This window comes from Pelodiscus sinensis, chromosome 2, assembly GCF_049634645.1.
Source record: "Pelodiscus sinensis isolate JC-2024 chromosome 2, ASM4963464v1, whole genome shotgun sequence".
NCBI classification, from domain to species: domain Eukaryota; kingdom Metazoa; phylum Chordata; order Testudines; family Trionychidae; genus Pelodiscus; species Pelodiscus sinensis.
This window is the reverse complement of record NC_134712.1, coordinates 18,986,802-19,002,733: the sequence shown is the minus strand read 5'-3', so window position 1 is coordinate 19,002,733 and position 15,932 is coordinate 18,986,802. Positions and strand designations below refer to the sequence as shown.

The following is a 15,932-nucleotide window of genomic DNA, read 5'->3' as shown; positions in this document are numbered from 1 at the left end:
GGGACTCTCTGCACCCACTAGCACCCTGCCCCCTGCTGCAGAAACGTGTCCTCTGCCCTCCAGGCATCCTGTTTCCTCTCCCCTGCCCCCAGCCGCAGAACCCTGCCCCAACTGGCATCCTGTGCCCTGCCCCAGCACCCACTAGTACTCTTCCCCAGTACCATGTCCCCTGCTCCCACCATCATAGTTGAGGCCACATTAGTGAGGCTCGGGGTAGGAGGTTTTTTTTTTTTGCATCTCACTTGTGTGGCCTCAACTGACTTTTCTGTGGGTCAGTGACCCCTGACTCAAAACAGGTTCCCTGCCCTTCTCATACATGAAGACAATGCTGAAACATTTTGTGTTTGACATAGTATTTTATTTAAAAATGAAGCCTGGCCAACAAACCCCCAATTGGGGCCAAGCCCCCATCTGGCCACTGCACCATAACACTCACACACTCCCCTTTCCCCCAGACCCTAAATCTGAGCCTATCATACATTGGAACACTCTGCCCTGAGCCCCTCACATACCCCAACCCAAATTCCTGAACCCTCACATCCACAAGCCTGTGGCTTGCTTAGTACCCCAACCCTACATCTGACCCCAACACTCCCCGGCCTAGAGCCCCCTTTCCCGAGCCAGTGTCCCCTTCTCCTCCTCCTCCTGCATCCAGATTTCCTCCCAGAGCTTGCACCTCTCACCCCTTCCCACACCCAAATCCCTCATTCCTACCCCAGATACTACACATCCTGTCTCAACCCAGCGAGGGTACAGCTAGACTGCAGGGCTGTGTCTACATCGGCACCCTTTTCCGTAAAAGGGATGCTAATGAGACACTTCGGAATTGCAAATGCCGCGGGGATTTAAATATCCCACGCGGCATTTGCATGAACATGGCTGCTGCTTTTTTCCGGCTCGGGGTTTTGCCGGAGAAAAGCGCCAGTCTAGATGGAATCTTACGGAAAATAAACCCTTTTCCGGAAGATCCCTTATTCCTACTTTCAAGTAGGAATAAGAGATCTTCCGGAAAAGGGTTTATTTTCCGCAAGATCCCGTCTAGACTGGCGCTTTTCTCCGGCAAAACCCCGAGCCGGAAAAAAGCGGCAGCCATGTTAATGCAAACGCCGCGGGTGATATTTAAATCCCCCGCGGCATTTGCAATTCCGAAGTGTCTCATTAGCATCCCTTTTACGGAAAAGGGTGCCAATGTAGATAGAGCCCAGAGTTTTTCAAAATGCAGGACAATGTAGCACTTTAAAGACTAACAAGATGGTTTATTAGATGATGAGCTTTCGTGGGCCAGACCCACTTAAACTCTTCTGCATCCAGGGATGCGTTTGTTCTTCTGCTTTTTTAAGTGGAAGAGCAAACATGCTCTTTCGGTCACCCCTATATTCCTCTTTCCACGAGAATAAGGGGGCTTCCAAAAGAAGGGGTTTTGCTGACATTTGGTCCAGTCTAGACAGGCCAAATGTTGGAAAAACCTCTTCCTATAGAAGAATTAAAAAAAAAAAAAAGCAGCAGTATAAGGGTTGGGGATAGCAAGTGATGGAGAGGAGGAGAATAGAGAGGGCGGGGCTTCAAGGAAGGGGCGGTAGATTTTGGCTTGTTCTGTCATTTAAAAAGCGATCTTGGGTGTACAAAGCGTGGAGGCCACTGGTTTACAGCATATGTTTTTTCAACAACCCTCAGCCTCTAAGGTGCCAGGGGACTACTCGTTGTTTTTAAAGTCACCGCAGCCAGCCCTCTGAGACTTCCTACCCTGAAGCTGAAGTGATCCCGGGGGGCACAGAGACACGGCGAGGGAGGAACCAGCTTTGACTGGGCCCCGCTTCTGCCCAGCGTGCAAGAGAGACGCTCCCGAGCTCGCGCCTGGGGGAGGGGCAGACCCCTCCCGCGCCCCATGGGGGAGGGGGGGCGCCCACACACCGGAGCGCTCTGCGCGGGGCCACGTTCCCCGCCACCCAGGGACGCCCGACGCGCGCCGCCCCCTCACCGATGAACTTAAAGCGGCTCATGGCGGCGGTAGCTCCGCGGTCTCTCCGTCCCGCGCCGGCGGAAGGAAGCACCCGGCTCCTCCCTCTTCCCGGCGGCCCCGCGCGCCCCCTTGGTGAAGGGCGAAGCCCAAGATGGCGGCGTACCTGTCGCACCAGCAGAAGGTGCTGCGGCTCTATAAGCGGGCCATACGCCACCTCGAGTCGTGGTGTGTCCGACGGTGAGCGCGGGGCGATCCCGGGCCCCTACGAACCTCAACGCTGCGCGCGGCCATTCGGGCTTGAACTTCTGCTGCTTCCCATTGCCCGCCCCGCGCAGCTCCTGAGGAAACCCCCCCCCCTTTCTCTCCGGCAGGTGTGGGGCTCGTGAGCATGGAGGTCGCCGTCTGGCCCCCGCACGTGACGTCCGCGGCGCCAGTAACGGCCAGTAACGAACGGCCGGGTGGGGGTCGGTGTGAGGGGCTGTCGCGCGCTCCTGCTTCCTTGCAAAGCGGTGGCCTCGAAACGAGACCGATCCGCCCGTCTGAGCGCTCGCTGGCCCCGCCCGTGTGCCGAGGTCTCTTTTGTTCCGTTGAGGGGGGGGGGGTGTTAAACTATTTTTTGGCGTCAGAAATGTCATCTAAAACGGCAGCGCCTCCTGTTGATCCTTAGCTCTGAGCTCGCCCTTGTGGTCCAGAGCTTTCCGAGAGCCTTGTGAAGGCAGTTTGGTGTCGTGCTCCCCATTTAACACAGGGGGGAAACTGAGCAACAGAGACTTGATCGGATTTACCTGCCCTAAGTCACCCAGCAGATCAGTGACCCAGCCAGACATAGAACCCACCTCTCTTGGATTCCACTTCAGCGTTCTATCCGCTACATCAGGGCTAATCAACACACTGCCCGTGGCCTGATGGTTTGGGCCCATGGCGCGGTTTGACTTTATGCAAGGCTCAACAGGTGACCACCAGGTGGGAGCCAAAACAAAAAAGTAGTCAATATAATGGTCTTCTGTTGATATGCGTTTTAGCAGTTAAATTCCTGCACTGCCATTGCTCATTATAAGCGCTGTCATGTGGGTGGAAATCAAGTAAATGTTGCATTTTATTAATATCAGCAGAACTGATTTAAATGGGGCCTGCATGTTGTGTAGTCTTGCCTTAATCTTTGTATTCATGCCTGTCAGTGTGAAACAACTATATAATCAAATAGCTTCTATGTCTATGCAACCACACTTATGCTGTGGCCTTCTGCATGTGCTGGGAGTATTATCGTGGCCCCAGGGGCTTCCAAAATTGAGTAGCCCTGCACTACCTCATGGAATATTAGGTATGGTGGATTTTCCATCACTTTGTGATCTTCACATCAGTACTCAATATTTTTTTTTTTTAAAGATCTGTTATAGCCGAATTGCTGCAGAAATTACTGGATGAAGTTCCATGGCCTGTGTTATACAGAAGATTAGTTAACATAACAGTCCCTTCTGGTCTTAATCTATTTGAATTATTTTTGTATTACTGTAGTGTTACTAATAAACTTCTATGTTCCAGTAGGCCAAAAATCTATCAAACTCGTGGCCCCATTTTGCCCTCTGTAATACAGATATGGAGAAAGAGACTGTCTCTGCCCCAGAAGGCATGTGGTCTAAACCCCCCCCCCCCCCAAAACCCAGGAGCACACACAAAGGATTGGGGTTGGGAATATAACACAAAAATAAGAAATGGTGATAGTCACAATTTTGTCCCTTGCGTAAGGGGCAGCATGGGAGAATGCAGACCATTTAAGTGAGAAACTTGTCCATAGGCAGTCTCTCAAAGTGCTAAAGCAGAGCAAACTGAGAAGACATTAAAGGTAACATGTAACCATTAGGATAACAAGAACCATTGTTTGATACGAGAATGGAGTGCAGGGGTTAGGTTAGTCTAATGACCTGGTAAGAGGTGAGCCAAGAAAATTTAGCATCAGAATTGTCAATTAAATTGAGAAGGTCAGTTTGCAGTCAAGCCCAGGGAGGGAAAAGATGTTGTAGAGGTCAGGTGCAAGATAATGGCCCTTTATAGTGGCAACTAAATAACAAAATGTGTTAAAATGACACCCCTGCTACGTTTACATGCCTCCCAGTAAAGAAGTCTTTAAACTTTAGCCTTGGCCTCAGCCTGTGGTGACCAGGCTCCAGCAGGCTTGGTCTTCAGTTCCACCTCCTAGGGTCATGTAGTAATTTGTTGCTGGAAGGGAGTCAAATGGAATAATGTTTGAGAACCAGATTAGACAGTACCTGGAAGGGTAGGACTGCAGAAAGGGCTTACCTAGATCAAGGACCACTCATTACAGAGTAGACAGTATGCGAGGAGAACCTGCTGTAGACATCTAATTACAAGATGGCCCAGGGAGACTCTTCCATCCCTGATAGTGGTAATGAATTCTCAAAAGATCAAGGGCAAATCTTTTAGTCTGCAGTGAGGAAACTTTTAATATTCCCATACTAGAAAACAGCCCTAATATTTTGTATCTATAGGGACAAGTTTCGATTCTATGCCTGTTTGATGAGAGAACGATTTGACGAACACAAAAATGAGAAGGATATGGTGAAAGCAACAAAACTGCTGAGAGCTGCTGAGGAAGAATTTTGGGTATGCCAGCATCCTCAACCTTACATCTTCCCTGATTCTCCTGGAGGCACATCTTATGAGAGATATGACTGTTACAAGGTAGGTGTGTTTTGAAATATTTGACCAATGTTATTCATCTAAGTTGTCTCCTGTTCTGTTGGGAGTGGAGGATGGGAATGTCAAGCACTGTTTATAAAGTCTTGCTCTTTTGCTGGTGGAGGATATTGATGTAAGAGTGTAACTGACTAAACTGTGAAATCCAACCAGTTCTGAAGCAGTAGTCACTGTAGTGGTTACTGCTGTAGTGAACTAGCTACACTCAACGGGCCAAATAGCCACATGTGGCTAGCATGTTGAACTGTAAGCTGGCTCCTGGCTAATACTTGCTGCCACCCAGCTCCCGGGGAGTCAGCTGTGCTGTGGGCTTGCAGTATAAGCTTTATACTGCAGAGCTTACAGCACATGTAACTGTTAAAAATCCTAATGGTTACATGATTACCTTTTTAACCATTTTTTTTTTTTTTTTTTTTAAATTCCTCTTGGAGAACTTTTGCTACTTCGTCCCCTATTGCTTGAAGATGCTTTTTTTTTTTTTTTTTTTTTTTTTTTTTTTTTTTTTTTTGGACTGTATCTTGGACTTATAGCAAGGATGGCCTGTACAAGGCATCTGAATTTCTTATGTCTAGAGACTTAAAATGTGCATTTTCCATCTTCGTAGCTGTAAGAACCACAACTTAAATAGCTGATCTACTTTTCCCAAAATTCTGTTTTTTTTTTTTGTTTTTTTTAAAGTATCAGCGTACACGGCTTCAAACTGAACATACACTGTTTGCTTGTGCAAAAGAACTGTTTAGCTTAGAATGGATCCACTAATGTCTCCATAATGGTTCAACAGCTACTTTATCTTCACTGGTCAGTGTGATGCATTTGCAGTTTTTCAAAGCCTATTTTCTTAGTTTTATTTCCTGGAAGAAAATTAAATTGTCATTGAGATTAAAGTACTTTGCATTGTAACTGATGGCAACAAATAGCAGCAAAAATGCTTTTTAGAGGGACACCAACTTGAAATAACACTTATTTGAGAACTTATTGAATGATAGGTTCAAAGACATCTAAGTCAAAGGGATTAGAGAAGTGCATTTCTCTTTTTTTGTGCAACTAACTAACATGGCTACCCCTCTGATACTCTCTTTTTTTGTGTTGTGCAATTCATAGTTTCATTGCTTTTCTGCACTTGATATGCATCTTTCATCCTACAACAGAGAAGGAAAATGTTACAACAGGAACTTGTACCATATAACAACTTTCTTGTGGTCTGGGACAGATATAGTACTTGGGACTACGATTTTTCTTTTTCTGATGGGAGGGATTTTGTGAATCCTACTTGGAGTGCAAGAAGATGCACCCATCTTTTAATCCAGATGCACTACCCTGTCTTGACCAAACATCACTTCAGAGTTAAAATTGTAGAGGTTGAACCTCCCTGCCCTGGCACCTTTGGCTGCTGCCCCGGGAGTACATGGAGGCTTGGTCTTTTCCAGCCCTCCTGCCGGGTTCTACTGCCCCTGGATCCATGTGGGATAGCAGCTGCTTCCAGGGTTCCGTGATCCCTGCTCTTAGGACTCTTTGCTCCCAGTTTATTGGTCCTGCAGGCTGCTGCTGACCGGATTGGTTGTCACACTCAACCTCTTCTGCTGGGGCTCTCTGGTCATCTGTAGTCCTGCCAGACCATGGATGTTGCTGAACCAGAGTCCCGGACAAGAGACGTTCAACCTATACTATAATCTTCTGGATATATGATTGCTGAACTACACCAAACCATTGCAGACAAGCAGGAGTAAACTGAAAGTTGGAGCACCATGTTAGAATTCTTTGCCTTCATCATTTCCTGTGGTTTGCACCACAAATGCTGGCAACTAAACCACAAATTTAGGAGGACATGAGTTTTTAAATTGTACCTCCTCTGTAACTTAACTCCAAATATAAGCTATTCACATTTGTTTCAAGAGTAAAAATGAAACTAAATGGCCTAATGAACAGCACATTGGACTGTAAATCAGAAGGCCTGGGTTCTATTTCCAGCTCTGCTATTGGCCTGCTATGTTCACTTAACCTCACTGTGCTGCCATTTCCCTTTCTGTGAAATGGCGTTTTACGAAGGATGTCAGTATTTTTAAGTACATGGAGCTGTACTGATGAAAAATACTACATAAGAGTTGAGTATTACGAACTGCTTTGCTTTATGGGCCCTTACTTATAGTACATTGATTTGATTGCCTAGGCAGTGTTGCTGTGTAGTTTGTAGTTTCTCATATCTAGTGCCTGGATTTTTGACAGGTTCCTGAATGGTGTTTGGATTTATGGCATCCTTCTGAGAAGGCAATGTATCCTGATTACTTCTCCAAAAGAGAGCAATGGAAAAAGCTGCAGTTAGAAAGCTGGGGAAAAGAGGTCAGTACTACTTCAATGGGTGTGAAAGCCAGTTAGTGTATGACTTCATGCTTTAAAGAAGTTAACAATGTATTCTGGACTCCAACTGGGTGCCTAGAAACTCTTTAAAAGTGATTACTTAATTTAGTCATGATATTTACATTTCTCTGAATCTCTTAATTAGACCTTTCCAGTAAGTTGTCTGCTGAGTATAATACTGACAACTTTCCATATGCAGATATTTTAATGGCACAATTTCATAAGGACTCTAAAGGAACATTTCAGAGTTTAAGCTGCAGTTATAGCCTGAGCTGCCTCATTCTGTTGTGGCACACTAAGGGCACGTTTAGACTACGGGTTTTTTCGAAAGAAGATATGCAAATTTGCACCAAGTTTGCATATCTTCCGATTGCTTTTTCGAAAGAGGTGTGTTTTTTTTTTTTTTGAAAACAAGCAGTCTAAACATGGTTCTCTTGGGGGGCAGGGGGGGAGGAACCCTTTTTCGAAAACCCTTCTTCCTCAAAAAATGAGGTTTACAGCGTTCTTTCGAAAAAGGCGTTTTTTAAAAACCTCATCTAGACTGCTTGCTTTTTTGAAAAAAACCTTTCGAAAAAATGATTGGAAGAAGATATGCAAATTTGCACTGAATTTGCATATCTTTCAAAAGGAAAATGTAGTCCAGACATGCCAAAGTTATAAATTTCAAAATGGGACAGATCATAACTATTTATTATAATATACCTTTTGCTGATAGAAGCTCTGGAGAAATAGGTATGTGCTTTTGAGAAACTCATTGTTCTGAACTCTTAAAAGCATATTGACACACTTGAGCCAATTTTCATTTAGTTTTCATCAGGAGAAAAAAATGCTAATTATCGTGAACTTTCCCCAAACATTAATGTTTAAGCAAATGGAATGGATTTCTTGGATTTATGGCTATGCAGTTACATAGTGGTGGTGAAACTTATGTTAATAGTAATTGTTATATTCTTAACTTCAAAAATTATCAACTCCAAATAATAGCTAATGTGAGCTGAGGCTTTTGACTCTAATATAGAGCTTATTTCATGTTTTAAAAGATTTTATCCTGAAAGGGCATTAGTACAAGTCCATTAAAGTCAATGGAGAGTCACCTATTGATTCCAGGGGTGCTGGTTTGGGTCTCTGATAAGCAGGGCTTGACAAATCTCTGAATCTACTCGCCCGTGATGGGTAGATTTCAGCTGGTCACTCTGTTCACCGATGGCGCATGCATGCACAATGCGGGTCTTGCGCATGTGCAGTGCAAGGCTGGCGAGTTGGTTTCGCTGCTGTTTGTCAAGCCCTGTTGATAAGTATGCTCCTTCTGTTTTGCAAACCTATTAACAGTAACAAATAATGGAATAAGTTCCCATTTAAAATAATATTGCATTGTCAATAATATTTAACTTAAACTATTGTAAGATCAGAAGATCTGTAACTGAAATAGCAAATGATTACTACAGAGTGCAGTCAACCTAACAGAGCTAACAGAAATACAATTCCTTCTATCATGTTCATGAAGTCAGTGCTCCATTTGGTTATAGTTGTGAAATAAGAGCCTATATATGAGACCATAGCACAATATCAAAAGAAATGAGCAAAGATTCAAGACTTAAGTATACTGGTTGAAGTTTATTTCCTTATGTTTTAGGTTAAGCAGCTAGAGGCTGAAACTCCACCTGATGGTCCTGTGAATGAAGCTTTGCCTCCAGCTCGCAAAGAAGGGCATCTGCCACCTCTGTGGTGGCAGTATGTAACTAGACCCCGAGAACAGGGGTCCTTTTAAAGTCCGTTCATGAACACCTGAATTACTCAAGCAGTTTGTTCTTGACAAGCAGTAGGAATGTCAGTTAAATGCACTACTGTACTTAATGCACAATAAAGCTAAGTAAAATAAATGACTATATCTAAGAGGGGATTTGGTGATGTGCTGCCTTAACTCTAAGTCATCAAAAATACCTATTATACAGTAGATTCTCTGAGTTACAAACACCTTGGGAATGGTGGTTATTCATAATTCCGAAATATTTGTAACTGAACAAAATGTTATGGTTATTTCAAATGTTTACAGCTGAACATTGACTGAATACAGTTTTGAAAATTTACTATGCAAAAGAAAAATGCAACCCCCCCCTTTTTTTTTAAATAATTTACGTTTAAAGGTACTGTACTGTATTTAATTTTTTCCCCAGTTCTCTGCTGCTGTGTCTCTGGTTCCAAATGAGGTATGTGGCTGAATGTTCTGTTGTTAACCTCTGGTGTCTGTAAAGATGAGGTTCTACAACGTTTTAGTTGGATACTCGGTATCTGTCTTCATGACATCTTCCTGTAAAATGTTAATTCTTTTGAAATGTTAATTTCTGGCCGCCTTTAGTTTGATTAGAGGATGATTGAGGTATCAGGATGGCAGAATGAGGCTTTTATTGTTGGAATTATATAGATGCCAAATTCTGATGTGAAATCCCTGTCCTTAATAGCTGAACTTTCACTTGTACCTTCTGTTATCATTTGCATTAACTCTCTCATTTGTCTCCTCCTAGATGGGCAGGATCTGAATTTTAAAGGTGAAAGACAGAAAAAGATGAGCAGGCTTCCTCTAAGCCAGGGGTGGGCAAAAAAAATTTTTAATGGGGGGGGGGGGGGGGGGGCACTCCAAGATTTTGGAAAGTGATCAAGAGCTGCACTCTTCCAGGATATTGATGGAGGAATTCCAGGGTCTGGGATGAAGCTTGGGTACAAGAGGGAGAATGGGGTCTGGTAGGTGGTATGGGTGAAAGAGGCCGTTGTGACCTAGTGCAGGGTTTTGGGATGTGACCTAGGGTAGGAGGGGATTGTGATCTGGGGTGCCAAATCTGGGAAGGGGGTTTGGGAATGTGCAGGGAGGGGCAGAGGGTTGGGGAAGGGAGGGGCTGGAGTGCCAGAGGTAGGCTCTGGCCGGGAGGCACTTGCCAGCAGACACCTGAGGCAGATTGGCTGCTCCATGTGGCTCCACTCCAGGCATGAGGGAGATTGGGGGCTGGGGGGGGGCGAGCGAGGGAGAAGGCTCTCTCCGCTACCCCTGCCCCCAGCAAAATTTCTCAGCTCCTGTTGGCCGGAAACTGAGAGATTGGCCAGTGGCAGTTAAGAGATTTTGCTGGGGGGTGGGAATAGCATGAGAAGTCTCCCTCCTCCCTTCGTAGCCATCAGGAACAGAGAGCAGCTGGCTTTTTTTAAAGCGTGAGCTGTTCCCTGCCTAAGGGTTCTGGCGAGGTGGCTGTAGGCCAGATCCAGCCTGCTGGCAGCTTCTTGCCCACCCCTGCTCTAAGCAGTGAAACAAAGGTTACAAGCTCTTCCCTCTTTCCTTTGCTGTTTTTGCTTTAAGACACTGCACTTAGGCAAGACCGAACATACTAAAATGTAAGTACTTGTCCAAAAATGCACGTGGATATCAACAATTTTATGTTGTACTGCAAACTATGATTGCATCTCTAGCAAACTAGTTGTAGTATTTTTGTTTCCCAGTGTACTGCTTGCTTGTGAGCCTTCTACTAATTTGATTAAACGGACTATCTCTATATATAAAACACTTTTTCCTGCGGGACGACAGAGTGATGTCAATATATCACTCTGCGTCCCTCCCCAGTGCTCGCGAGAGGGTTGGGGAGGGGAGGAGCCATGTGGCCTTCCCTTGCCCCTCCCTGATGGGGGAGGGAGGGGCAGAAATCATGCAGCCTCACCAGAGCTCTGGGGAGGCAAGGGGGAGGGATTGGCAAGTGTGATGAGTAAGGGGTGCACCCCCTAGTAATTTTTTTTTAAAACAACCAAACTGCAGAGAACTATTTTAATGGTATATGGTTTGATACAGCAGTCTCCTTTGCTGGAAGTCCTAGTTTCAAGCATTGGGGGGAAAAGAATGACTTGTTTAAGATAAACAGTGTAGATATGTTAGTCAGCAGGCCGACCTGGATGCTGTTGCATTCATTAAGATAAATGTTCCTTAATGAAATTAAGGTAATGCAAATGCAAGATGTAAGTTATGTGCTTATATCGCATTATCTGTACGCAAGGTATCAGTTTTGCTTCTCTGAACCTGGCCCATGATACTCTGTGATTTAGTATAACTGAGGGATTCCTCATTTGTCAAGCAAAGTCTTTTTTCACTTCATCCCCTCTAGCATCATGATGCAGTGCCAGCAGGTGGGCATATTTAGAGAACTGACTTCCTCACGAAGGCTCTGGACAAACTGTTGAAGCTGAGAAAACAAACTGTATAAATTCTAATTACCGGTACTCATTTCTAAGAGTAGTTGCCTCCGTGGGGTGTACTATCTTATCTCTTTTGTGAACACATAACAAATGGAAAAGGAATAGAGTAAGGAAGATACCCTTGTGAGAATCCCAAGAATCTCTGTATCTCTGCAGAAATGCTCTGTAAGGGCAAAGCGTTCCCCTCCAACTGGAAGCTAATGCCAATTATATGACATCCTTGGTGGGGATCTCAGATCACCAGTTGTCCACTTGAGAGAAGGAAAAATGTTGGGGGATAATTAGTGCTTGTGTTAGTTTGAATAGATGACTGTACACTGTCTGTTGGAGTCTGCATGCTGAGACAGTGAGCCATTAAAAGTTGGGGGTGTTGCCTGAATGAAAGCCACTGCTGTGCTGAATGAAATGGTAGGCAAGTCAGCATTCATGAAAGAAAAATGGAAAGAGCAGCTTTATCATCCTTGCATGTATTCCAGAAATGTGTGTGATCCCATGACAGGGCTATCCTGCAGAAACTCACTTGTGCAGGAATTGAGAGAACAGGCTCACTGGCTAGAACATCAGGCTACCCTCATGGAATAGTAACTGGCACCAAATATTAGCTATCAGAGCTGTGTATGGGGTGGAGGAGTTAATGTAGCATTAGTGTTGGAGCCTCTAGGCATCAAGACTGCTCAGAGCAAAGGGGGAGGGGAAGGGAGATGACGCATGAGTTCAGGTTACTGACCACAATGAGAACTGGAACAATTGCAGGCTAGTGTAGCAGTCTGAAGGGCTGAGTAATCTTGCGGGGTTTTTTTCCAGCTTCTCAAACCTGCTTTTATACTTCATTTATACCCTTTAGCCAGGTCCTACTGAATTTCTATTCCAAGGTGCTTAAGGCTTGCTTGCTATGTTGCTGTCAGTCTTTGCTACCATATTTCACCTTATCAGAAGCACCAAGTACACAAAGCCTACTGGGCTTATAGATTCTTAGTTGGGATTGGTGCTGCCTTGGGTAGGGGGCTGGACTTGATGACCTCCTGAGGTCTCTTCTGGCTCTGATTCTGTAAACGGAGTTCTTGTAACTGGCTTTCTTTCCCAAACAGTTTTAGCTCTGTCTTGGTGCAGATCTGGTTGTGAACAGAGGACCTTTTGCTCTTACTATGCTTTCTCTGACTCCCGTCATCAAAAAACCCCTCTGTCTATGGGAAAGCACCGAAGGTAGGCCAGCTTTATAGCAGGTGCTGAAGGTATTCTAATCAAAGTGGTCTAGGAGGATGGGGGGGGGGGGTATTTCAGTCTTGAGAGAGGTAGCATAGAGGAAAAGTAAGCAGTCAATTCTCATTGCATATTTTTGCTATAATAGAAGGGTTTTAATTCAAGTAGCTGGTTCCCCTTTGGTGAAGAATCTTTGTGCCAGTTCAGCTCCATTCTAGGTACCAGATGAGTTATGGGCTATGTCTAGATTGTAGGCTTCTTTCGGAAGAGATCTTCTGAAAAACCTTTTTCCACACTGAATGGACGCTATCTTGCATTTAAGCTGTGATTACTATGGATGGAGTGGCCACCAGGGCACCTGTGCTTTTTCCTCTTTCCTCCTCTTTTGAAAACTCCCTCTTCCCTGCCCACAAATGCATTTTTTTGAAAGGGCTCTTTCAGACAAAGGCTTCTTCCTCATAGAAAGAGGTTTACCAATGTCAGAAAACCCTCTTTTTTTTTTTTAAATGTGATTGCAGTGTGAACGTAAGTGAAGCGTTTTTGGAAAAACAGCCATTTTTCTGAAAAAAATCTGTAGTGTAGATAGCCATGCTGAAGCCCTCACCTTGCTATGTTGTTGTAGTCTGTTGGAAAATACTTAGCTTCTAGTATAGCTCCTCTTGTTCACAGCTAGGCTGGTGACTTTTATTAGAGTTCTAACTAGGGTACAGAAGATGAGAGAGGAGAATAAAACTGGTTGCTATTGTATTCTATTTTCATATTGCAGACTAGACACCATGCTCTTTGTGCTAACAGAGCACACAAAAATGAAGCTTGTGTGAAAGCAACAAACACGTGAGAATTCAATTTAACTCTTCATTTAGTACTTTACCAATGAACTGAAATGTTATCTCCACAGCTGTATGCAGTATAGTTGAATGTGTGTCAAGATGATATCCCACTCACTTTATTTCTCTAATCTCCAGCCATTCATAGATGTTAAGGCCAGACATGACCATCTTGTCCAATCCCTTCTGTATCACAGGCCATAATTTCCCCCATATATCCCAGTATTAGGTCCTATAATCTGCCCAGTGTGCATGCGCCTTGTCAGGGCGGGGCAGCTTGCATGTTCTTATGATCCCAGGAGCTATGCCGGTGGGAGCTTAGTGCTCCTGATAGATTCAGCCAAGCCGGAAAGGTCAAGGGAGGAGGAGCCAGACTAAGCATGCACACTGATCGTCCAAAATTGGGGGTTTGGCTCAGGGCTAACAACCCTAACCTAGGAAAAAGCTTGTGTTACAGAAACAGCAACAAAGAATTCCTTCTCAACTGTGTGTGATGGCCTCCCAGTGACATGTATGAGGCTGGCCCCAGACAGACAAATGGAGGACCCTTGTTACTGCCGTATATGCCAGTGAGCATGAAGGGCAATGAGTCCTATAATAGTTTGACTAAAGCATATTTTCCAGAAAAGCCTCCAGTCTTGAAGATTAAGAGATGTGGGATCTACCTCTTCCTTTACTAGTTTGTTCCAAAGGGTAACCAGACTAACTGATAAAGTGGTATTTCTAATATGACTGCATGAAGCTTTAACTTCCAGCTGTAGATTTGGGTTCTCCAGAAGCTGCGTCTTCTGATTCCTGCACCAGACTTTATCCAGTGGACCACAGAGCCTCATTTACACTTTAATCACTGGCACTGCTTAACTCATATGCAGATAAGTACATCTTAAGGTCATATGCTTTTTAGCTTTTCTAGGGCCTGTCCTCCAGAAGATAACTCATCTTTCACAGAACAGGGGGCTTGTCTTTCCAATCAGGGGTCTGACACACATTCCAGCACACCTTACTGTTTATGGTTAACAGGTGAGGGCTGGAGCACCCCTGCCCACTGCAAGCAGTGGGCTGCTCTGTCCTGGCAAGACACCACCAGGGGAAGGTGCTCCAGCCCATTCCCATTTAAGATGAATTTATTCCTGTGCTAATTACAGCAGGTCTTTTAGAAAAACACCCAATATTGATTTTAAAGTGGCCAGTGATGGAGAATCCACCAAGGCTTTTGGTAAGTTATTCCAATGATGTACGACTGTAGTTTATTTAAAGCTCCTTGCTACTAGTCTTTAATTTCTAGTCAGTGGATGATGTTACACCTTTTTCTGGTAGACTGAAAAGCCCTAGAGGTATATTTAAAAAAAAAAAAGTATTGTCAATGCTTTGTTCCCCATGTAAGTACAGATTGCACCTCCCTGAACCAGGACTCTCATTCAGCAACATTCATGATCTTGCTGGACAAGAGAGCCCCAGGGCAGAAGGGCCAGCAGCTGGGAGCCCTGCAAAAGGTGAGGCTGATGTAGTGGAGTCAGGGCCTCAGCAGCTTGGCTGCAGTGGCAGAGCAAAGGCAGCCTGTGTGCGCCAGCCTGGTAACCGGGCTTGAGTTAGCAGTTGGGAGGAGACCTTCCCTGGTCTGGCAAATTTCCTCATCCAGGACTACTCCGGTCTCCAGGGTGCTGGACCAATGAAATTCAACCTGTACTTACATCCTGATCAAGTCACTTCTTAATGTGAAACTACATAGAGCACACTCCTTGGAGCTATCCCTATAAGACATGTTTTCCAAGCAGCATCAACAGAATAATCTTGTTCCTAAGGCACAAGGATAACTGATGTGCACCAAGAAAAGATACAGAAATCACAGTAGTGACCAGGAAACAAAAAACTTCAAATAAAAGTGTAGGAGGGGGCAGGGAAATATAATTGTTTTATCACTTAGGACATTTTATCTTGGAGTGCTGTAAAATGTATCTTTCTCCTTTAACATCAGACTCCCCTCTGCAAATGTCCCAGGAAAAAAAACAAATGACCAAAAATCTAGTCTCCAAGTCATTATTCTAAGCTTGTTTACTTACTAGAGATGTGAATGACTAACTGGTTAACCCAGGGATGGCCTGCCAAGCAGGTTGGTCAGGCTGGCAGATGCCCTGCCAGGGGAGCGTGTAAAATCTCCTCCACTGCCAGGGCCATGTGTGCCTAGAAGGAACTGCCAGCTATTCAGAACAGCTGGTGGTTCTCTGTGGGGAGGGGCAGGGACAAGTACTTCATGTGCTCCCTGCACCCCCAGGCCAATCAGGGTTTTTGGGTAGGGAAGCATGGAAGTGTCCTGGCCCTGCCCCTTTCACCTGAGGCCTCCTGAATTTCTGAAGTAGCCACCTCATCTAAAATTATTGCCCACTCCTGGGTTAACCAGTAAGCATCACCTTTACCAGGTAACAGTTAATGGTTCCCAAGCAGCCCTCTGCCCCATAACCTGCTGCAGGCAGAGGGCTGGTCCAGCCCTGGTAGCTGGCAACTAGGGTTGCCAGTCAGCCCCAGCCTGGGGAGCTGGAATGGTGAGATCCTGCTTAGTTGGTTAACTAGTTAACCTATCATTTAACCTCATATTTAACTAACTCCATTAACCAGGCTTTTACATCCCTATTACCTATATTCATCAATTA

At 44.9% G+C, this 15,932-nt stretch overlaps 2 protein-coding genes across 5 annotated transcripts in view; one reads left to right on the top strand and one right to left on the bottom strand.

The window, feature by feature from the left end:
- Positions 1-2,867, bottom strand: part of TATDN1 (TatD DNase domain containing 1) — a 33,581-nt gene extending 30,714 nt beyond the window's left edge. The window contains exon 1 of one of the 3 annotated variants that reach the window (XM_025184930.2): positions 2,797-2,867. Coding sequence is in view for 1 of the 3 variants with exons in the window: in XM_075920158.1 (XP_075776273.1) it covers positions 1,979-2,000 (22 nt within the window). In the remaining 2 variants the exon portion in view is untranslated. Of the gene's footprint in view, positions 1-1,978; positions 2,046-2,123; positions 2,258-2,796 lie in introns of those variants that run through there. The other 2 variants (XM_006123583.4, XM_075920158.1) reach the window with 2 other exon arrangements.
- NDUFB9 (NADH:ubiquinone oxidoreductase subunit B9) lies at positions 2,059-8,928 on the top strand. 2 transcript variants are annotated; one of them, XM_006123584.3, is made up of 4 exons: positions 2,059-2,197; positions 4,468-4,660; positions 6,899-7,012; positions 8,664-8,928. In XM_006123584.3, exons 1-4 carry the CDS (start codon positions 2,112-2,114, stop codon positions 8,796-8,798), a joined length of 528 nt encoding a protein of 175 aa, XP_006123646.1. In that variant the 5' UTR covers positions 2,059-2,111; the 3' UTR covers positions 8,799-8,928. The 2 variants fall into 2 exon arrangements, with proteins under 2 accessions (XP_006123646.1, XP_025040716.1); XM_025184931.2 differs by lacking the exon at positions 2,059-2,197 and adding an exon at positions 2,589-2,923.
- The last annotated feature ends 7,004 nt before the right edge of the window (positions 8,929-15,932 follow it).